Source organism: Monodon monoceros, unplaced genomic scaffold (assembly GCF_005190385.1).
Source record: "Monodon monoceros isolate NGI ecotype Baffin Bay Population unplaced genomic scaffold, NGI_Narwhal_1 Super_Scaffold_5, whole genome shotgun sequence".
Taxonomy (NCBI): Eukaryota; Metazoa; Chordata; class Mammalia; order Artiodactyla; family Monodontidae; genus Monodon; species Monodon monoceros.
The window spans coordinates 103,391,024-103,409,000 of record NW_021703782.1 but is presented as its reverse complement, the minus strand read 5'-3'; the positions used below and the strand labels follow the sequence as shown (position 1 = coordinate 103,409,000).

At 43.6% G+C, this 17,977-nt stretch overlaps 1 protein-coding gene and 1 non-coding gene across 6 annotated transcripts in view; one reads left to right on the top strand and one right to left on the bottom strand.

The window, feature by feature from the left end:
• Nucleotides 1-17,977, top strand: part of MAPKAP1 (MAPK associated protein 1) — a 231,214-nt gene that overhangs the window by 187,419 nt on the left and 25,818 nt on the right. For all 5 annotated transcript variants that reach the window (XR_003790653.1, XM_029201627.1, XM_029201625.1 and 2 more), the window contains one exon: nt 16,615-16,752. Coding sequence is in view for 4 of the 5 variants with exons in the window: in XM_029201627.1 (XP_029057460.1) it covers nt 16,615-16,752 (138 nt within the window). In the remaining variant the exon portion in view is untranslated. Of the gene's footprint in view, nt 1-16,614; nt 16,753-17,977 lie in introns of those variants that run through there.
• On the bottom strand, nt 2,618-2,724 carry LOC114884886. Its single transcript, XR_003790947.1, has one exon. It is a non-coding gene; the product is annotated as a U6 spliceosomal RNA (small nuclear RNA).

Here is a 17,977-nt window from a genome sequence, read left to right as displayed (position 1 = left end):
CACAAATGTTTTGTAAATGTCTCATAATAAAACCTTTTCTAATGTGGGCATTAGTGTGGCTGATTTGTAATAAGTCTCAAAAAGCTCTCAAATGTTCATCCCAACTTGACCGACAGGAGCTTGAGATATGCTGACAGTAGCTTACTAATTAAGAGATGAGCATCAGAATCACATCTGGTTTAAATTGTGGCTCTGTCGACAACCAGCAGTATTAGGCAAGTGTCTTAATCTTTCTGAGGCTTGATTCCATTCTGTTTAAATGGGAATATCAGTGTGCCAGCCTCTTAGGATTGCTGTGGGGAATGAGTCAGATACTCCACTTAGCTTAGCGCAGGGCCTGGCAGTTGGTAGACTGTGAGCTGTTAGTGGAGAGGCAATATAGTGGAAGCTTGGAGGACAGACTGAAGAGTTAGAAGCCTGGGTTCAAACCCTGGCTCATTCATTAGCTGTATCAACACAGTCAAGTGATGCAGAGCCGCAATCTCCTCCTCTGTAAGATGAAGATAATAGTCTCTGTCTCATAGATAGGGTAATTACGGGGATGAAAAGTCATTATCACACACGCAATACTTAGAAGGGTGCATGGCACATAGCAAGTGCTCAGTAAACAAGAGCTTGTAAGATGATGGTGATTCTGACAGACTAAATAGATGAATTAGCACCCAGTATCTGAATTGGAACACACACAACCTACCTTTTTTCCCCCTCCGTAAACCTCTTTCTCCCTCCTCACAAAAAAAACCTCTAAAGTGGTAAAAATTGTTTATTTAATGTTAATTCTTAAAACATAAAGTTCTTCAGTGTTGTTCTTTCTAAAGATGCTTTTTCTGGTATCTCTCATAGAAGTAAAATTAATAAGGCTGCTCAAAAACAAGCCAGATGCCCAAAAAAGGGGGAGAAAGCACATGTTGTATGATTCCATGTATATGATGTTCAAAAGTACACAAAAGTAATATGTAGAAGTAATGATAGTGGTTATCCTGGAGAGTGAAGAGGCTCTAGTGACTGGATGGGGGAGCATCTGGGGTACTGGTAAGGTTCTGTTTCTTGATCTGGGGGCTGATTACATGAGTATGTAGACTTTGTGGAAAAGTCAAGTTATATAAACTCTTGGGATTTATACACTTTGTATATTTTCAATTAAAAGTTTGCTAGGGCTTCCCTGGTGGCGCAGTGGTTGGGAGTCCGCCTGCCGATGCAGGGAACGCGGGCTCGTGCCCTGGTCCGGGAGGATCCCACATGCCGCGGAGCGGCTGGGCCCGTGAGCCATGGCCGCCGGGCCTGCGCGTCCGGAGCCTGTGCTCCGCGACGGGAGAGGCCACGGCAGTGAGAGGCCCGCATACCGCAAAAAAAAAAATAAAAAAAAATTTGCTAAAATAAGAATGCTACTCAGACATCATTTGTGTTTGCCTGCAGTGCTTTCCCAGTAACAGAGGGTCTGCTTTTTCTGAGTGGGTCTAGTTTTAAGAAGCCCAGTAAGTAGCCTAACTGCAGTCAAGATAGAGGTCCAGGGTACAAGGTGAGGATTTTCCCAGGTGAGCATAATCCCTGCTGTTCCCCAAGGTGCAAAGCAGTGCCTTGGAAAGATAACCAAGAGCAAGGCTTCTTTCCCCACATTTTTTCCAAAGGCAAAAAGCCAAACTTGAATTCATCAGATTCTGATCTGTATATTCATTCAAAGGAAAAAGTCCACAAAAGGGTCTGTGCAGAGAGCCCAAGTTCTGCAGGCAAAAATGGGTTTGAATCCCAGCTTTACCACTTGCCTGCAGTGTCAGCTTAGACAAGTCCCTTCCCCTTTCAGTCTTAGCGTTTGTCATTTATGAAGTGGGAATTATAATGTTTACCTTTCAAGATTGTGTATGAAAGTGGCCCATAGTAGCTTATCTTAGTGCTGTTATCATTGTCATTATTATGTTTATTTTGCCTATTGCTTTCTCTCCTAGTCCACCATCTTTTTTTTTTTTTAACATCTTTATTGGAGTATAATTGCTTTACAATGGTGTGTTAGTTTCTGCTGTATAACAAAGTGAATCAGCTATACATATACATATATCCCCATATCTCTTCCCTCTTGTGTCTCCCTCCCTCCCAGCCTCCCTATCCCACCCCTCTAGGTGGTCACAAAGCACCGAGCTGATCTCCCTGTGCTATGCGGCTCCTTCCCACTAGCTATCGGTTTTATGTTTGGTAGTGTATATATGTCAGTGCTACTCTCTCACTTTGTCCCAGCTTACCCTTTCCCCTTCCCCCTTCCTGTGTTCTCAGGTCCATCCTCTAGTAGGTCTGAGTCTTTATTCCCGTCCTGCCCCTAGGTTCTTCATGACCTTTTTTTTAGATTCCATATATATGTGTTAGTATATGGTATTTGTTTTTCTCTTTCTGACTTACTTCACTCTGTATGACAGACTCTGGGTCCATCCACCTCACTACAAATAACTCAATTTCGTTTCTTTTAATGGCTGAGTAATATTCCATTGTATATATGTGCCGCATCTTCTTTATCTATTCATCTGTCGATGGACACTTAGGTTGCTTCCATGTCCTGGCTATTGTAGATAGAGCTGCAGTGAACATTGTGGTACATGACTCTTTTTGAATTATGGTTTTCTCAGGGTATAAAAATATGGAACGCTTCACAAATTTGCGTGTCATCCTTGCACAGGAGCCATGCTAATCTTCTCTGTATCGTTCCAGTTTTAGTATATGTGCTGCCAAAGCGAGCACTAGTCCACCGTCTTGAAAGTATTTAACCAGGTCACTCAAATTAAGTAGTGGCTCTATTGGCAAAGTCACGGTGGAGACTTGTCAGGTAGAAATAGATGATGATAGTAATGCAAGTGTCTCTGCCTAGAGCATTGGATCTCAGAAATGAGGTGACTGGAAGCTGGTCCCAGTCACCTCTGAATGCTTCCAGTGGCACACATAGCACCCTCTGGTGGAAAGTCACAACTGAGGAACTTCTAAAATATTAGATGTTGTCAGAACATTTGTTTCTGTTATGAATCTAAATTCAGTCTTTACCGTTATAAGCAAAAACTTCATTAATTAATCCTAAGTAATTTTGTGACAGTCGGATAAACTGTGCCCACGAGTACTGTATCATGCAGTGAATAAATAAGTTCGTTTCCTGTTCGCATGTAGATGAGCTCAGGTATGTATTAAGACCCTTACTTCCTTCTTGGAAAGCAGATAACACCCTTTTCATTCTCACAACAACAAAAGGCTGCACACAGTAGTCCAGAAATTCTTTCTTTCTGAAACAGCATCTACTGCGAAGTTCAGGGCAGCAAACGTTCTTTATGAGCATTCAAGTGAGCAGCCGGATTCTGAGATCAGTAAATAATTTATTTTATTTCAACTGACTAGCCGGGTGCTTCAGATCTTTCCTGACACTGATGGATGGTCTCCTCTGCTCGTCCATCCTGTGTCAGTCAGAGCAGAGATTCCACTTGCCCCCTGTGGCAAGTTCTTCTAAGTGGTAAGTGTCTGTGTGCGGCATTTACCCAGCAGCACTGCTGATTCCACAAAAAACCATCCACTCTGAGTTAGTGGTACATGAGAGCGCAGAGCCGAGGCTCGGCATTCCCAAGCTCTGCGGTGCCATTGTAGCAGCCTGCCTCCTGATTGGGGAGTAGGGGCCAGTGTCCCAGTTTTACTGTCTGCTGTTTGTTTCTGGGAAAGTCAGGGGATAAGAGACTCAGACTTTGATTTGCAAGACCCAAAATTACATCAATTTTCCACCAGACTTTTTTTTTTTTTTTAGTCTCAGCATTTCTTTTAATAACAAATTGTTAACTGAATAATCCAGTGATCAGCAGCGTGTTTTAAGTATGCTGTGGTACAGCCATATACAGAAATGTTATAAAACCTTTGAGAGGAAGCCCTCTCAAAATTTTTATTGAAATGGGAATGTATCAATATGTTAAAATAGAAAAAGTATGGTGCTTTGTGACCACCTAGAGGGGTGGGATAGGGAGGGTGGGAGGGAGGGAGACGCAAGAGGGAAGAGATATGGGAACATATGTATATGTATAACTGATTCACTTTGTTATAAAGCAGAAACTAACACACCATTTTAAAGCAATTATACTCCAATAAAGATGTAAAAAAAAATAGAAAAAATAACATTCACAGTATGATTTGCAGCTATGCAAATATGAGTATATGTACATAAGCACATATATGCCAACACACGTATACATAAATATATATATATTTAAAAATTCCTCCAAGGAAATATATCAGAATGCTAACAATAGTTATCAATGGGTGGTAAAGTTACAAGTGATTTTTTTTCTTTTTTTCCTGGGATTTTTACAGTGATCACATATGGCTTTTCTGTGGAAAGGAGCTTTTTTCTTTTTTAAAAGCCTTTTCTCTTCACCATATTAAAAAGAGAAATGAAGTAGTGTGTTACTGCCCATCCGGATATATCATATCTTACTGGTTGTCAAGCAGCATATCCTACATCGTGCCCATCTCCAGTCACAGGCAGAAAGGACAGAAACTCAGGCACAAACACACCCCATCCCAATGGCAGTGCATTGACTCTAGGGAGCAGCCTAAGCAGCGCGTGCAGCAACTTCGGTTCTCACTCAACCCGCTCCCCATCTCTCACCCAACGTTTTAGGTTGACTTTTTTTTTTTTTTTTTTTTTAATTTATTTATTTTTGGCTGTGTTGGGTCTTCGTTTCTGTGCGAGGGCTTTCTCCAGTTGCGGCGAGCGGGGGCCACTCTTCATCGTGGTGCACGGGCCTCTCACTGTCACGGCCTCTCCCATTGTGGAGCACAGGCTCCAGATGCGCAGGCTCAGTAGTTGTGGCTCACGGGCTTAGTTGCTCCACGGCATGTGGGATCTTCCCAGACCAGGACTCGAACCCATGTCCCCTGCATTGGCAGGTGGATTCTTAACCACTGCTCCACCAGGGAAGCCCCCAGGTTTACTTTTTGATGTGATACAGTACTCCTCACACAAGCTGCACGTGGGGACAGACCATTTTAATCCTCTGCTCTATGCCACTCAGTCTGTCCTTGAGGGAAATGCCACCCATCTAGTAAATTTACCCACCAAGCCAGAAATCACCGTCATTCTGGACACTTCTCCGTCATCAACGGAAACAGACAGGTCAGCCTTGTTGCTTTCTAAAATTGGCCAATCCTGCTTGGCAAAGGACAGCATATGCTGAGATTTCTCACTCCTGCAGAGAATGGTCCACCAGACTTTTATATGAATGAAAAACTTGATTGGAGTCCATTAATGAAACCTGGGACAAAGATCTGATCTTTTTAAATAATAACAGGAAGAATTATAATTTTTAAAAGCAGTTATCGCTTATCAAATGCTTGCTATGTGCCAAGCACTCTGCTGATCACTCTCTTACATGCGTTGTCTCCTGTAATCATAGTACTTTATTAGATAGTACTGATATTATCTCTGTTTTTTATTTGAGGAGATTGGGGTAAAGGGAAAATCTAGTAAGTAATGAGGCTGGGATCCAAGACTGTCTGAGGCTGAGGCCTGTGGCTAACAACTAGATCATGCCTTGAATGCAGATCGTCATTGCACTAATATTCTGTATTTCTATCAATATAACAATGTACAGTATACAATGAACTTTCACCCCATTACCATATTTAATTGACACAGCACACTGACGATGTTATTCCCATTTCATGACAAAACTGAAGCTCGGAGGAGTTAATGAAATCATGCGATGTATATAAAGCACTTAGTGCTTCCTGGCACATAGCTGTTGCTTAATAAGTACTAACTCTCTTTCCCTCCCTGTCAGCCATCAGATATACAGTAGGATATCCAGTCCCAGTAGCAGAACTGGGACTGAAACTCAATCCTATACACTAAATCCAGTCCATCACATGACAGATGTGTCAGTCATTAATAACGTCCCTTCGCCAAGGAAGTGATTACTTCTAGTTGGCCAGTTCCAAAAATTCTGCCCATCCCTCACTCTTCTCCCTATCCTAGCATCTGGAGGTCAGTGTCAGTGTAGCACGTGTGCTGCTAGTCCATCCTCCGTTCACATTGTTAATCAGTCACTGCACTTCTTCCCTCTGGGCCCAGACCTGACCTCAGAATCATTTCCAACACAGCCTTTTTTTTTTTCTTCACCACGTGGCATGTTGGATCTTAGTTCCCCGACCAGGGATCGAACCCGCACCCCCTGCATTGGAAGCACGGAGTCTTAGCAACTGGACCACCAGGGAAGTCCCATCCAACACAGCCTTATAAGCAGTCCCTACCAATCAGTTGGCGTTACTTCGTTCTTAAGTTGAAATCTATTTGCCACCCATGCTCTGTCAACCTGGAAAACTCAACAAACAAAGCCGTCATTCCTGTATTTCCAGAAAGTATTTTTGGACTATTTCATCTTGTCTGCTTCCCTTCCATGTTGGGCGTAAAAGTACAGGTGCCCTTTAAGTGTAGATCTTGCCTGAGCTTATACCAAGTTGAGATTTTTTTCCATTAACTTGAGCTCCTGTATGCTTGACCGTAGGATCAGGCACTAAGACATGGGTGCTACCCAAACATGCCAAGGCTGGCAGGTTGAAGTAGGTTTGGGGAAATTGAATCTAAAAGGGTCAGATGGGGGCTTCCCTGGTGGCGCAGTGGTTGAGAGTCCACCTGCCAATGTAGGGGACACGGGTTCGTGCCCCGGTCCGGGAAAATCCCACATGCCGCAGAGCGGCTGGGCCCGTGAGCCATGGCCGCTGAGCCTGCGCATCCGGAGCCTGTGCTCCGCAACGGGAGAGGCCACAACAGAGAGAGGCCCGCGTACCGCAAAAATAAATAAATAAATAAAAGGGTCAGATGGTGAATGCCAGCCATGATCTAAGAAGCCCATAGTATACTATCAATAAGTTCTTGTTGGCTGGCTGACGGAAACTGAATTACAACACACCAGCCAAGGGGCTGCCCATAAACCCATGTAAGACTCAAGGCAGAGAAGGTCAAGACATGACCATAGCATACCTCTCATTTATATGGTACTTTAAGGCAGTGGTTCCTACCATGACTGTGTATCAGACTCACCAACTCCCTGGCCTCATACCAGACCTGCTGGCTCAGAATCTCTCCTTAATTATGGGGTTTGGGAAATGCAATCTCACAGTATTCAAAGGACTTCCTTACCCCTTATCTCTTTGTCCAACGCTTGTTTTTACTTATTGGGCAGGTCAGCCTGGTTTTCCCAGCACAGGGTCTCAGGCTGAGAAATGTTTTGATAGTTGTGCCACTTGTGCTAACTTGACTCCTTCACCTTATCATTTGTCCACATTGACCATCCCTATGTCACCAAAGGAATATGTTACTGAATACATAATACACCATGAATCCCATCTGTGTCATTACTGCGTATATAATCTAACATAATTCTGTATAGGGTTTACAGATAAAGATTATATTATAAAACAACCTCTACCAGAAGTTTCCATGGTTACCTCCATTATCTCTTCATAAAACAATCCATATGCATAATCATAACACTTGTGATCACAGTAGTTTTTTAACAAAAGCATCAAGTACAGTAGCACATACCTTAGAGAAAGCAAAGAGATTTCATCTCATAAACAACTCCAAGTTTGTAATGGCTGCCCAGAGCATTGTGCTGAGGTAGCATCTCAAGCTGCATCTGAGGGCAACATAAACTCTGTGATTGATTAAAAATGTCTGCCTTGGGCCTGAGCATGATGAGAGGCAGCATGTTTGCCATCTGTTGTCTTTCCTGGTTTATCCTATTGCAGTTATTATTTAACCCTCCGGTCAGTACCTAAAAGCCAGCACTCAAAGAAGACCTTATCACAGTATTATTTTTTAATATGTACTATGCAAACTTAAGAAACACATTACAACACAAAACTACGTGAGTGGAAGCAACAGCTGTGGCCTGGACTTTATTACTCCTCAAGCTCACTCTGACACTGAAAGTAGGTCATGTGCTTGTATGGATAAAATATTCACCCCTGTTATTTTCCAATGGGATAGTTCAAGTCATTACGTAATCTGGAAATTCATGTTCTTAAGAAATGGATTGATCTTCCTTCCACTCTTCCATTTCATATTGAATACTAAGGAGATACCCTTCTCCATTCAAAGGCACTAAAACGTTCATGAGGAGACTTGCATCATGTTTAACTCCAGGATCCCTGGGTCCTTGAGTAATTTGAGAATGCAAATTCTAGCATTCTAATATTTTTTAAAATATTTATTTATTTATTTATGGCTGTGTCGGGTCTTAGTTGCAGCATGCAGAGTCTTTCGTTGTGGTGCACAGGCTTCTCTCTAGTTGTGGTGTGCGGGTTTTCTCTCTCTAGTTGTGGTGCATGGGCCCCAGAGCACATGGGCTCTGTAGTTGTGGCATGCAGGCTCCAGAGCGTGTGGGTTCTGTAGTTGCGGCACACGGGCTCTCCAGTTGTGGCACGCAGGCTCTCTAGTTGTGGCATGAGGGCTTAGTTGCCCCACAGCATGTGGGATCTTGGTTCCCCAACCAGGGATCGAACCTGCGTCCCCTGCATTGGAAGGCGGATTCTTAACCACTGGACCACCAGGGAAGTCCCAGCATTCTAGTGTTAATAGTAATAAACTAGCAATAAATTCTAGTATTAAATAATTGTTCTCTCCCTGTTGTGACAACATTTTCTGAACCAAAATTTGGAATAGAGTTTATCAAATCCTAATGAATTTATGAGGTAGCAGGACAGATACTATCAAGACTGCCTCCAGAAAATTTCTTTACCACATTAATGCTTAATGCAGTGATCAAGTCAAGGGAAAATCCCCTGACAGGGAATGTCGGAAACTCGAGAGGCTTTTTCTAACTGTATACTTTCCTCTCTGCTCCCAGATCTGCCCTTTTGAGAATTCCTGTTCAGTAATCCACGGTTACTAGTGACAATGTGTCAGGCTCCTCAGATGGCTGAGAAAGAATTAAGAATTGGAAAACGTTGAGAACCACTGGCATAATGGAATTAGTGGGAATCGGATACGTGAGAGTTTGCCAAGGTTCCGTATTCTTTTTACCACTTCCTCATCCTTGGCACTTGAGCTCTGACAATGTACTGGGGCCTGGGCGTAGGGACGATCAGGTTTTTCCTCATTCTGCAGGTGATATTATAAATTATCTTAGGAAGCACAGCATTACTGCTGTGTTTGTGGCGCACGGTCTTTGTTGCTTCGTGGCATGTGAGATCTTCCTGGACCAGGGCTCAAACCCGTGTCCCCTGCACTGGCAGGCGGATTCTTTTTTTTTTTTTTTTCTTTTGCGGTACACGGACCTTTCACTGTTGTGGCCTCTCCCGTTGCGGAGCACAGGCTGTTGGACGTGCAGGCTCAGTGGCCATGGCTTATAGGCTCAGCCGATCCGCAGCATGTGGGATCTTCCCAGACCAGGGCACGAACCCGTGTCCCCTGCATCGGCAGGCGGACTCTCAACCACTGCGCCACCAGGGAAGCCCTGGCAGGCGGATTCTTAACCACTGCACCACCAGGCAAGTCCCTATACTGTCATGCATTTGATCACTGTAAACATAATGCATAGTGAGACAAAGTGGGTCTTTTTAAGCCCTAGCTTGGTAGTATGGGATGTGAATTATGGTTATAGCTGTCATTAATGGGTGACATCAGACAAGTCATATCCCTGCCCTGAGCCTCAATTTCTTCATATGGGAAATGAAAGCCCCAGACTTGGTGATCTCTCATTAAGCCCAAACAGCCTTTGTGTCTGATCCTGTGGGTAAATTCAGAGAAGTATCAAAGACTTCCCTGCCTGCTCTGTAGATGCTATCGATTGGCTGTATAAATTCAGCAAAATCCACTCTGGCCAAGAGTTGTTCAGTGACACTCCCCAGGGGCTTTTCCAGGCTTTCATAGGCTCTAGGTAACCTGAAGACAAGAGGACTGCAGAATTGTATAAAAAGCTACTCCAGGATTTAACAGCAGTGGGGCTTTTGTAGTCTTGGATTCACAGTTGTAGGAAATTGATGAATGAACCACAGCTCATGATGTCCAAGCAAATAAGCAATAACTCAGGAAATACACTGAGGCGTGGAATGTTAAATGCCCTAATTTTTGCCAAACTGGTGTTTCAGCTTACTAGAAGGGTATTTTAAGTGTGCCTTGTGGGGCAGCTGTGCCTTCTAAGAGTCAAGCATATAGGAAACAGCTGACATGTCGGAACACACACGGACTGGACTTAGTCCCATAGACCTGGGCTTCAACCCCAGCTTTGCCGTTTCCTAACTTGATTCACCCTGGTCAAGTACATCATTTCACCTTTCTGAGGTCATTTTTAATAATAATTTTGATAATAATTGGGCCTTTATTATGTGCCAGGCACTCTGCTCTTTTGTACATGCTTAGGCCATTCTGCCTTCATGACACCCTAGGAGTTGGTACTGTTGTTTCCTCATTTTACAAAGGAAAATGCTCAGGCTCACCGAGGGAGAAGTAACTTTGCCCAGGATAATACCAGTGAGATCAAGATCTCCAGATTCATGACTTGGAGACCTTGTAGGGCAGGGGTTCCCTAGCACAAACGTTTCCACAACTTCCAGATGTGAGAATGTTCTTCCTGATGTTGAATTGAACTCTTGGAGGTTGCTGGGAAGAGGTTTGCCCTCTTGGTGATGGGAGGTTATTGCAAGGATTCGTGGGGATGAGGGCACTGGGCTTCCCAGGTGGACAGTTGTTCTGGATCCCGGTGCTTCCAGTACTGGGGTATAGAGCCGGTCCCAGAGAGAATCACCTCCCACCCCCACCCCAGACTAGCGCCGGGCAGGTCCCTTGTTCCTATCCCTCCCAGGGCTCTCTGAGCTCACTCCCCTGTCCTGACCCTCATCACTGGGTCTGTATCACATCCCTTAGCCCAGTGCCTGACTCCGGGTAACAATAGTCATGAGAAGTAGTCGTATATGTCACTAGCTATGGATTAACCACTATTCCAAGCACTTTTACAAGTCTTACTTCACTTAATCCTCATAACAAGCCCATGAGGTGGATTTTATTATCATCACCATCTATTTATAGCAACTTTCCCAAAGTCACATAGTTAGGAAGTAGGGAAGCTGATACCCGAACTCAGGACTCTGTGACTCCAAAGTCCCCTATTCCTAACCTCTCTGCACTACTGCCTTTAAATGTAAAATGGGCTGCTACTGCCTTCCTGGTAGAGATGTGGTGAGCTCTCATTAAGTTGCTACACACAAAAGGACCCAGCGCAGGGGCTGCCCCAAGTAGGTACCCAGTCTGTGTTAGCAGAAGGTGATATACAGGGCTCATTTCCTCTTACGGGAATCTTTTGGTTAGCTAAAACAGACAAGGGTCTCCTTGTGATAACTCTAAAGCATTGGACAAATAGTCTCCCAGAGAGTTGTATATACATTATAGTTGCATTTTTGTTTATTTTGAGCTGCTTGTTAAGGAAGGATTTATGTGGTGGCGTTGATGGAGGACAGCAATCAGGCAGTGTTTTCTGCCTTTGACAGTTGGTGTGATAGTTTGCTTCCAGTGAAGTTTGACTCACTGTATCTGGAAGCTGTCAGAAGTGAGAACATGAAAAGGTCATGACGGATGGCTTTGGATAAGTGGGTTGGGGAGGAGAGCTGGTTAAGGAGACAAATGTTTCCGAGGGGAGGGGCTGACTCCGGCTGCTTCGGGCCAGCCCCCATCCTCTCCTCCTCCTCACCGGCTGGGCTGCTGGGGTGGAGCCTCCCCAGGACCATTTGTCAGAGTGGCACCGGGTTGGGTATAACGCAGCTCCTGGGGGCCCTTCCCAGCAGTCCAGCCCCTCAGGGACTGGAGAACTGCTAGGTGGAAGTAGTCTTCAGTTTAGGATCACTTCTCATGATTACCAGTTACAGAATTTAACATACTTACTTCCTCACATTTTAAAAATTGGGAGGGAATTCCCTGGCGGCCCAGTGGTTAGGACTCCACGCTTTCACTGCCAAGGACGCGGGTTCAACCCCTGGTCGGGGAACTAAGATCCTGCAGCTACATGGCGTTGCCAAAAATAAATAAAAAATAAAAATTGGGAAAGAGTACTGAATTCTGAAGTAGAAACAAACAAAGTCAACTTTTAAAATGATGTTTGTTTTTGGTGAAATTTCTACTTTGGAAAAATATAGAAAAGGATGTAATCCCACTGGCCAGAGTTGACCACTCTTACCAATATGAAGCATATCCTTTTGATCTCTTTTCTATAAATATTTTTCACCTAGTGTCATAAGAATTTTTCCAAGTCAGAGCTTTTCTTACACATAATTTTTCATGGTTGCATTGTATTCTAACATGGTTGTATTAACTCTTGTTGGCCATTTAAGTTGGAGAAATGTAAACTTAACAAAAGCCAGCTTCCCTTGTTTTCTTGGACGTATGTTTATAATTTGAATTACTATAAAGTAGTGCATAAATGACACTTTAAGGAGTGCCTCTGCCTTTCCTTCAGTGACTTTACACAAAAACTTTTCAGAACCATGCTCAGTGGTCAAACAGAAGAATATTGATAGGATTCCATGCTCCAGTTTGCCATGTATGAACAAAAATAGGTGTACATTTATTGGCACATTTGAATATTATTTGTTCCTTGGTGAAAATTGAGGGAGGAAACTAAAGACTAGGTGGGCAGAATTTCTTACCACATCTTCTTGACCTAGCTGAATGGGGCCGTGCAGAGCAGTAGAAAGTATCATACCTGGGAACCAGATGGCTCTGAGTATGAACACAGCTTTCCCACTTAAAAGCTCCCCAGCCTTGGGCTTCCCTGGTAAAGAATCCACCTGCCAGTGCAGGGGACACAGGTTCGAGCCCTGGTCAGGGAAGATCCCACATGCCACGGAGTAACTAAGCCCATGCGCCACAACTACTGAGCCTGTGCTCTAGAGCCCGTGAGCCCCAACTGCTGAGCCCGCACGCCTAGAGCCCGAGCTCTACAAGAGAAGCCACCGCAGTGAGAAGCCCACACACTGCAATGAAGAGTAGCCCCTGCTCACCGCAACTAGAGAAAGCCCACATGCAGCAACGAAGACCCAACGCAGCCAAATCAATCAGTCAGTCAGTCAATATCCCCAGCCTTAGACAAGTACCGTCATCTCTCCTAGCGCATGTTACGTAAAACACCTCGCACAGTCCCTGCAGAATAGTGCAGTGGACGAGGGGACAGATTCTGGAACCAGATGACCTGGCTTTCTTCAAATTCCAGCCTTGCCACTTTGTAGCTGTGTAAACTTGGGCAAGTTACTTAACCTCCCTGTGTTTCAGGTTCCTCATCTATAAAATAGGGAAAAACATAGTAACCAACTTCATAAGGTTGTTGTGAGATTTGAATCAATGCACACAAAGGATTTCTAACCTTTCTGGCACATAGTTAGTACCAGTTAATGCTTCACCGCTCTTTGCCCCTGACCTGGCCTGTAGTACCAGCTTCCAAACTGGTTTCCTCTCCACCAGGCTGCCTCCTCCTGTTTGCTTCCCGGCTGGATTCCACAGACTCTGTCTTCAACAGTAGTGGGGTCTGGGTGTGCTCAGGAAAATGGGCTCCGGCAGTGGGCTGCCACTGTCCAGCAAGAGCGAATAGGGTCCTGTGGGGCCGTGTGCCCTGCTTTAAGAAGCCGGACTCACGTATCTCAAGTAGGGTGAGGTTATTTAATGTACAAAAGGATTTTTCCCGTCAGGAAAGATTCCCCTACAGGTTTCTTTAAATAGTGACTCCTCTAAGCAGGCGAGTGTTTTACAGATCATTAACTACTTGACTGAAAGCCTGCAGGGCAGAGAAACTTAAAACTAAAGTGTTGGGAGCCCCTGCCAATTACAGATCAATCCAAAATGAAGATAAAGTATCTCTGAAACTAGAAGTCACTGGGAAAATGTGATTTGATTCAGAAAAAAATCTGATTTACACGCATCTCTTTTGGAACTCACCACTTGTTTAAACGGTGTTCCACCTGCCTGCCTGTCTTGAATCTAGTGCGCTTGTCTCCCACATCTTCATCCCCAAACTGCAGGCTTGGGGTTCCCCTCTGTGAACAGTGACTGCACAATAACCCCAGGAAAGGGTGTCTTTGGGAAAGTGTTCTTGTGGCCGAGCAGAGCTTAGGCAATTGATGCAGAGATACAACCCATAATGGATGAACTATACAGTAAGAATTTGCAGATAAAAATAATAGAAGTTAAAGTGTACTTTACATGATAAAAGAAAGATGAAAGAGGACGAGAGTCTGTTATATCTGAGATGGTTACAAGAGTCCTGCTTTGTGAAGTAGGCTCTGTTGAAAAGATTGATGCAATGGGGAGTGACCTTGGCTTGGAGCAGGAGCTGGTGATGTATGTATGCGCATCCCTCTGCTAAATGGACCCAGATTTGTAGCACTAATATACATGGGAGCCCAGAACCAAACTCACTACGGCAATAAATCAACAGCCACTTTGGGTGTCATTTCTGGTTTATATTCCACTATTGTTCTATCACTTAAATTCATGTCACTATCATCTTTTCATCTGGAACAGTTTTATATAATTTTCCAGTGGAGTTACCTGACAAATCCTATCAAATTAACAAGCTACATTAACAATATTGACTGACTACGGCTTCAGGAGTTGCAGGGCCGTAGAACAAAATTTTAAAACCATGTCTCTGATGATGATCTTTCCCCCTCCCTTTCTGAGAAAGGAATGTGGGGCAGGGTTTATTCCACATAAGAGATCTGCACATTTATTTTGCTCTGCTCGTTTTGACTTTTATAAATGTCAAAACAAGAAGCAGAAGGGAAAAAAAAACACTACCAACAACCACAGTGTAAGTACTTTTCTTCTTTCAGGGAACTATAGAAATGTCCAGATCTTTAACATTTAATGACCAAATTGGAGGGAAGAGTGTAACTGGGTAATCTATTTTAAGTGAAATGTAATAAAATTGGTCTCCTGATACATTCTCGCCCTCCTGAAATCATCTAGACCTGGACGTCCAGAGTCAATTGGGCTTATGACGTTATGCCTAATTGAAATACGGTGTTCCTGAAATATGTCTAATGACAAATTCCAGCGTTCGATTAATAAAAAATACCAATTGTTCGTCTTTTCCAAAGACCACACGGTAATGACCAGGGTTAAGCAACTGAACTGCAGTGTCTCCTTCAGACAGCAGGCGAGACTCTTCCGCAGTCTGTCCAGTCTCCTGCCTTTGTCTGACTGCTGTTTGGAATTTCTTTATTCATAAAGTAAAATAGAGATGAATGGAGTGTGTGGCAGAACTAATCACTAGGATTTTGTTTGTTTTCTTTTTTAATTTTAAATTTGGTCTGACTGTGGTCATTGTGTTCTTTTGATTTTTGTTTTTTAATTTAGCTATTTCTTTTATCTACCTTATCTTATGGCCTACTAAGTTTTCTCACATTATATTTTAAAATTTCTAAGTGTGATCCATAGGATGAAATATGTTAATTCTGGTTGTCTTTTCTGTTTCAGTATGAACTCTTGATTGTTTTAATTATTTCTTATATTTTTACTTCATTTTGCTTTTTTTCACTTTGAGCCTGACCTTTAAACTGTGGCCTAAAAATTAATTAGTTTTAAGATTCCATCTGGGGTCCACTCTGGAAGGATATTGAAGGGTTTTGTTTGACTTCATGAACAGATTCCTCGATTTTCAGTAAAAGGAAAAAGAGAGCATCTAGCCAAAACCTTTGTGTCAGGCTGGGCACCTTCTGCTTGGTGATACCAGGAGAGCAATTGCTGTGCGTTTCTGCAGTTATCCGAGGACACCCTCGATCCCTGGTGTTACCTTGGTTCTCCTAACACCTTTGCTCCCAGTCACTGCACAGTGTGTTATGTCTTTCACAGCTCTGAAAATGAAACCTGAAGTCCCTGTAGTTAATGTTCTGGATTCCTGTTAGAAAGTCTTTGTTACATAAAGTGCACACCCAGTGCTGTCTCTTCATCGGTGGAGAAGCAGTGACCTCCACAGCCTGAAGCCAGGCTCCAAGACTTGAACTTGGAATGTTTAATGTGAAGGATCCTTTGACTTCCTTTAAGTACAGTATGGATAATTATTTAGTGTCAGAGAATTATTTAGTGTGAGAGAGAGATTTTTCCTATTTTTAGTGTGCAAGATTTTTCCAGATCAGAAACTCTTCATTGGTAGCCTAGGTATTTAGGCATAGGTGATGTTACAGCTTTATCTGTCCAACCCAGATCTTCTAATGCAAAACAAAACAAAACAGAGACCACTGATCAAAATTGTTTAAATGAACCTTATCTCATAGTAACTATATTTCATTAACAAAATGTAGATAAACTCTATATTGTATCTGTGTTATATCTAAGGAGGTAAGCTTCTTAATACCTTTTTGTATGGTTTTTGATTGTTCCCCCTCCCCGGCTCCAACCCCAGCTCACCCACCCGGGAAACCAGACTGCAACTTCTCTGTGCCATTTGGAATCTCCTTATGTCTGTCTTAAGAAGCCTATGGCATTCCCCAAAGCCCTAGAAAGAGCTCATGTTCATGCAATTTAGGATTCGTAAGACAGGTGAAATGATTACACTGAAAGCACTTACACCTTGTACTTCTTGTGGCTTCTTTTTTGTCCTCCCCTTGGCCTTACAGGTATCTCTGGAGACAAAGTAGAGATAGACCCAGTTACGAATCAGAAAGCCAGCACTAAGTTTTGGATTAAGCAGAAACCCATCTCAGTCGATTCTGACCTGCTCTGTGCCTGTGACCTTGCTGAAGAAAAAAGCCCCAGTGAGTAGTCCCTTTTATTTATGTCTCCTTCCGCTCTTCCTCCCTTCCCTTCTGCGTGCTGGGTACCAGGAGAATATATTGCCACTGTGTCCTTTTTTCCTTGGGTCTGTTTAATTCATTACCAGAAATTTCTTTTAATTAAATGGGATTGTATTACGGTGCCCAGAGCCTGACATGGGCCCCTGTTCTGTTCAGTCTTGAGGGCAGTAGAGAACCTCACAGTGGTTCCTGACCTCAGTAGCCCCCTGCTGAGGGCTGGGGGCACAGGGGCAGATTCCTGACGGGAATCTGCACTCACCAGAGCCCTCATTTCACTTTGTGCTCCTTTCCCCTTCCCGTTTGGGTACTGGACCTGTCAGACCTGGACCTGCCTTCCTTCCTTGCCAGATCGAGGGAAGTTGGAGGATTTCCTGTGGTGGCTGAAGACTAGATTTAGATATCCATCATGCCAGAGGTGTCATCACCCTCCAGATAATTGGCAGCTGCATGACCTACCAGCTCGTAATTAAACTCCTGCCTGGTCCTGCAGAAGAGATCACTGCTGGGTTGGCACTCCTCTGTTTAAATTATCAAAGTAGATATAATCTGGGTGTATATTTTAGCGTATTATATTTTTGCAGTTAAGTAATTGAGTGTAGGCTTTAGATTAATCATTTTTAGGGCTTCAGTCCCATCAAGAGGCAGAAAGGACACAGATTGCAGTGATATTCCTCCATGGAAGAAAGGATGATTTGTTAGTTGCCTGGAGAAGGCTAGAAGACAGTGGTTCTCAAATCCAGTGCGTTACCAGCACTGCCTGCAGAGCCTATTTAGAACGCAGCCACCCAGGACCCACACCAGTAGGTTCTGATTTAGTAACTTGCAGTGTGACCTAATAAGCACCCAATTTGTGTTAATCCCCTTTATTCCAGTGTCTGCTAAATTGGGGAACAAATATAAGGAATGACATACTTAAAAGGAACAGTAAGAAATCTAAAGGCCAGCAAGTGTCTGTAATATGGCTCAAATTTTTGAGATGAAACTGATTAAACAGGGGCTTAAAGAACAAAAACTCGGCCTGCGAACTGGGCACATATGCCACTTGGCCTCATTTATGGTTGGGTATTTAATTGTTTTGTCAAATACAGCAGTGCTGGGCTACATGGTCTCCTCTTTTCAACTCATTAGCCTACAGCTTAGCAAGAAGGGAGAACATAGTGGTGCAGGGGAAAGGAGTAAAGCCATG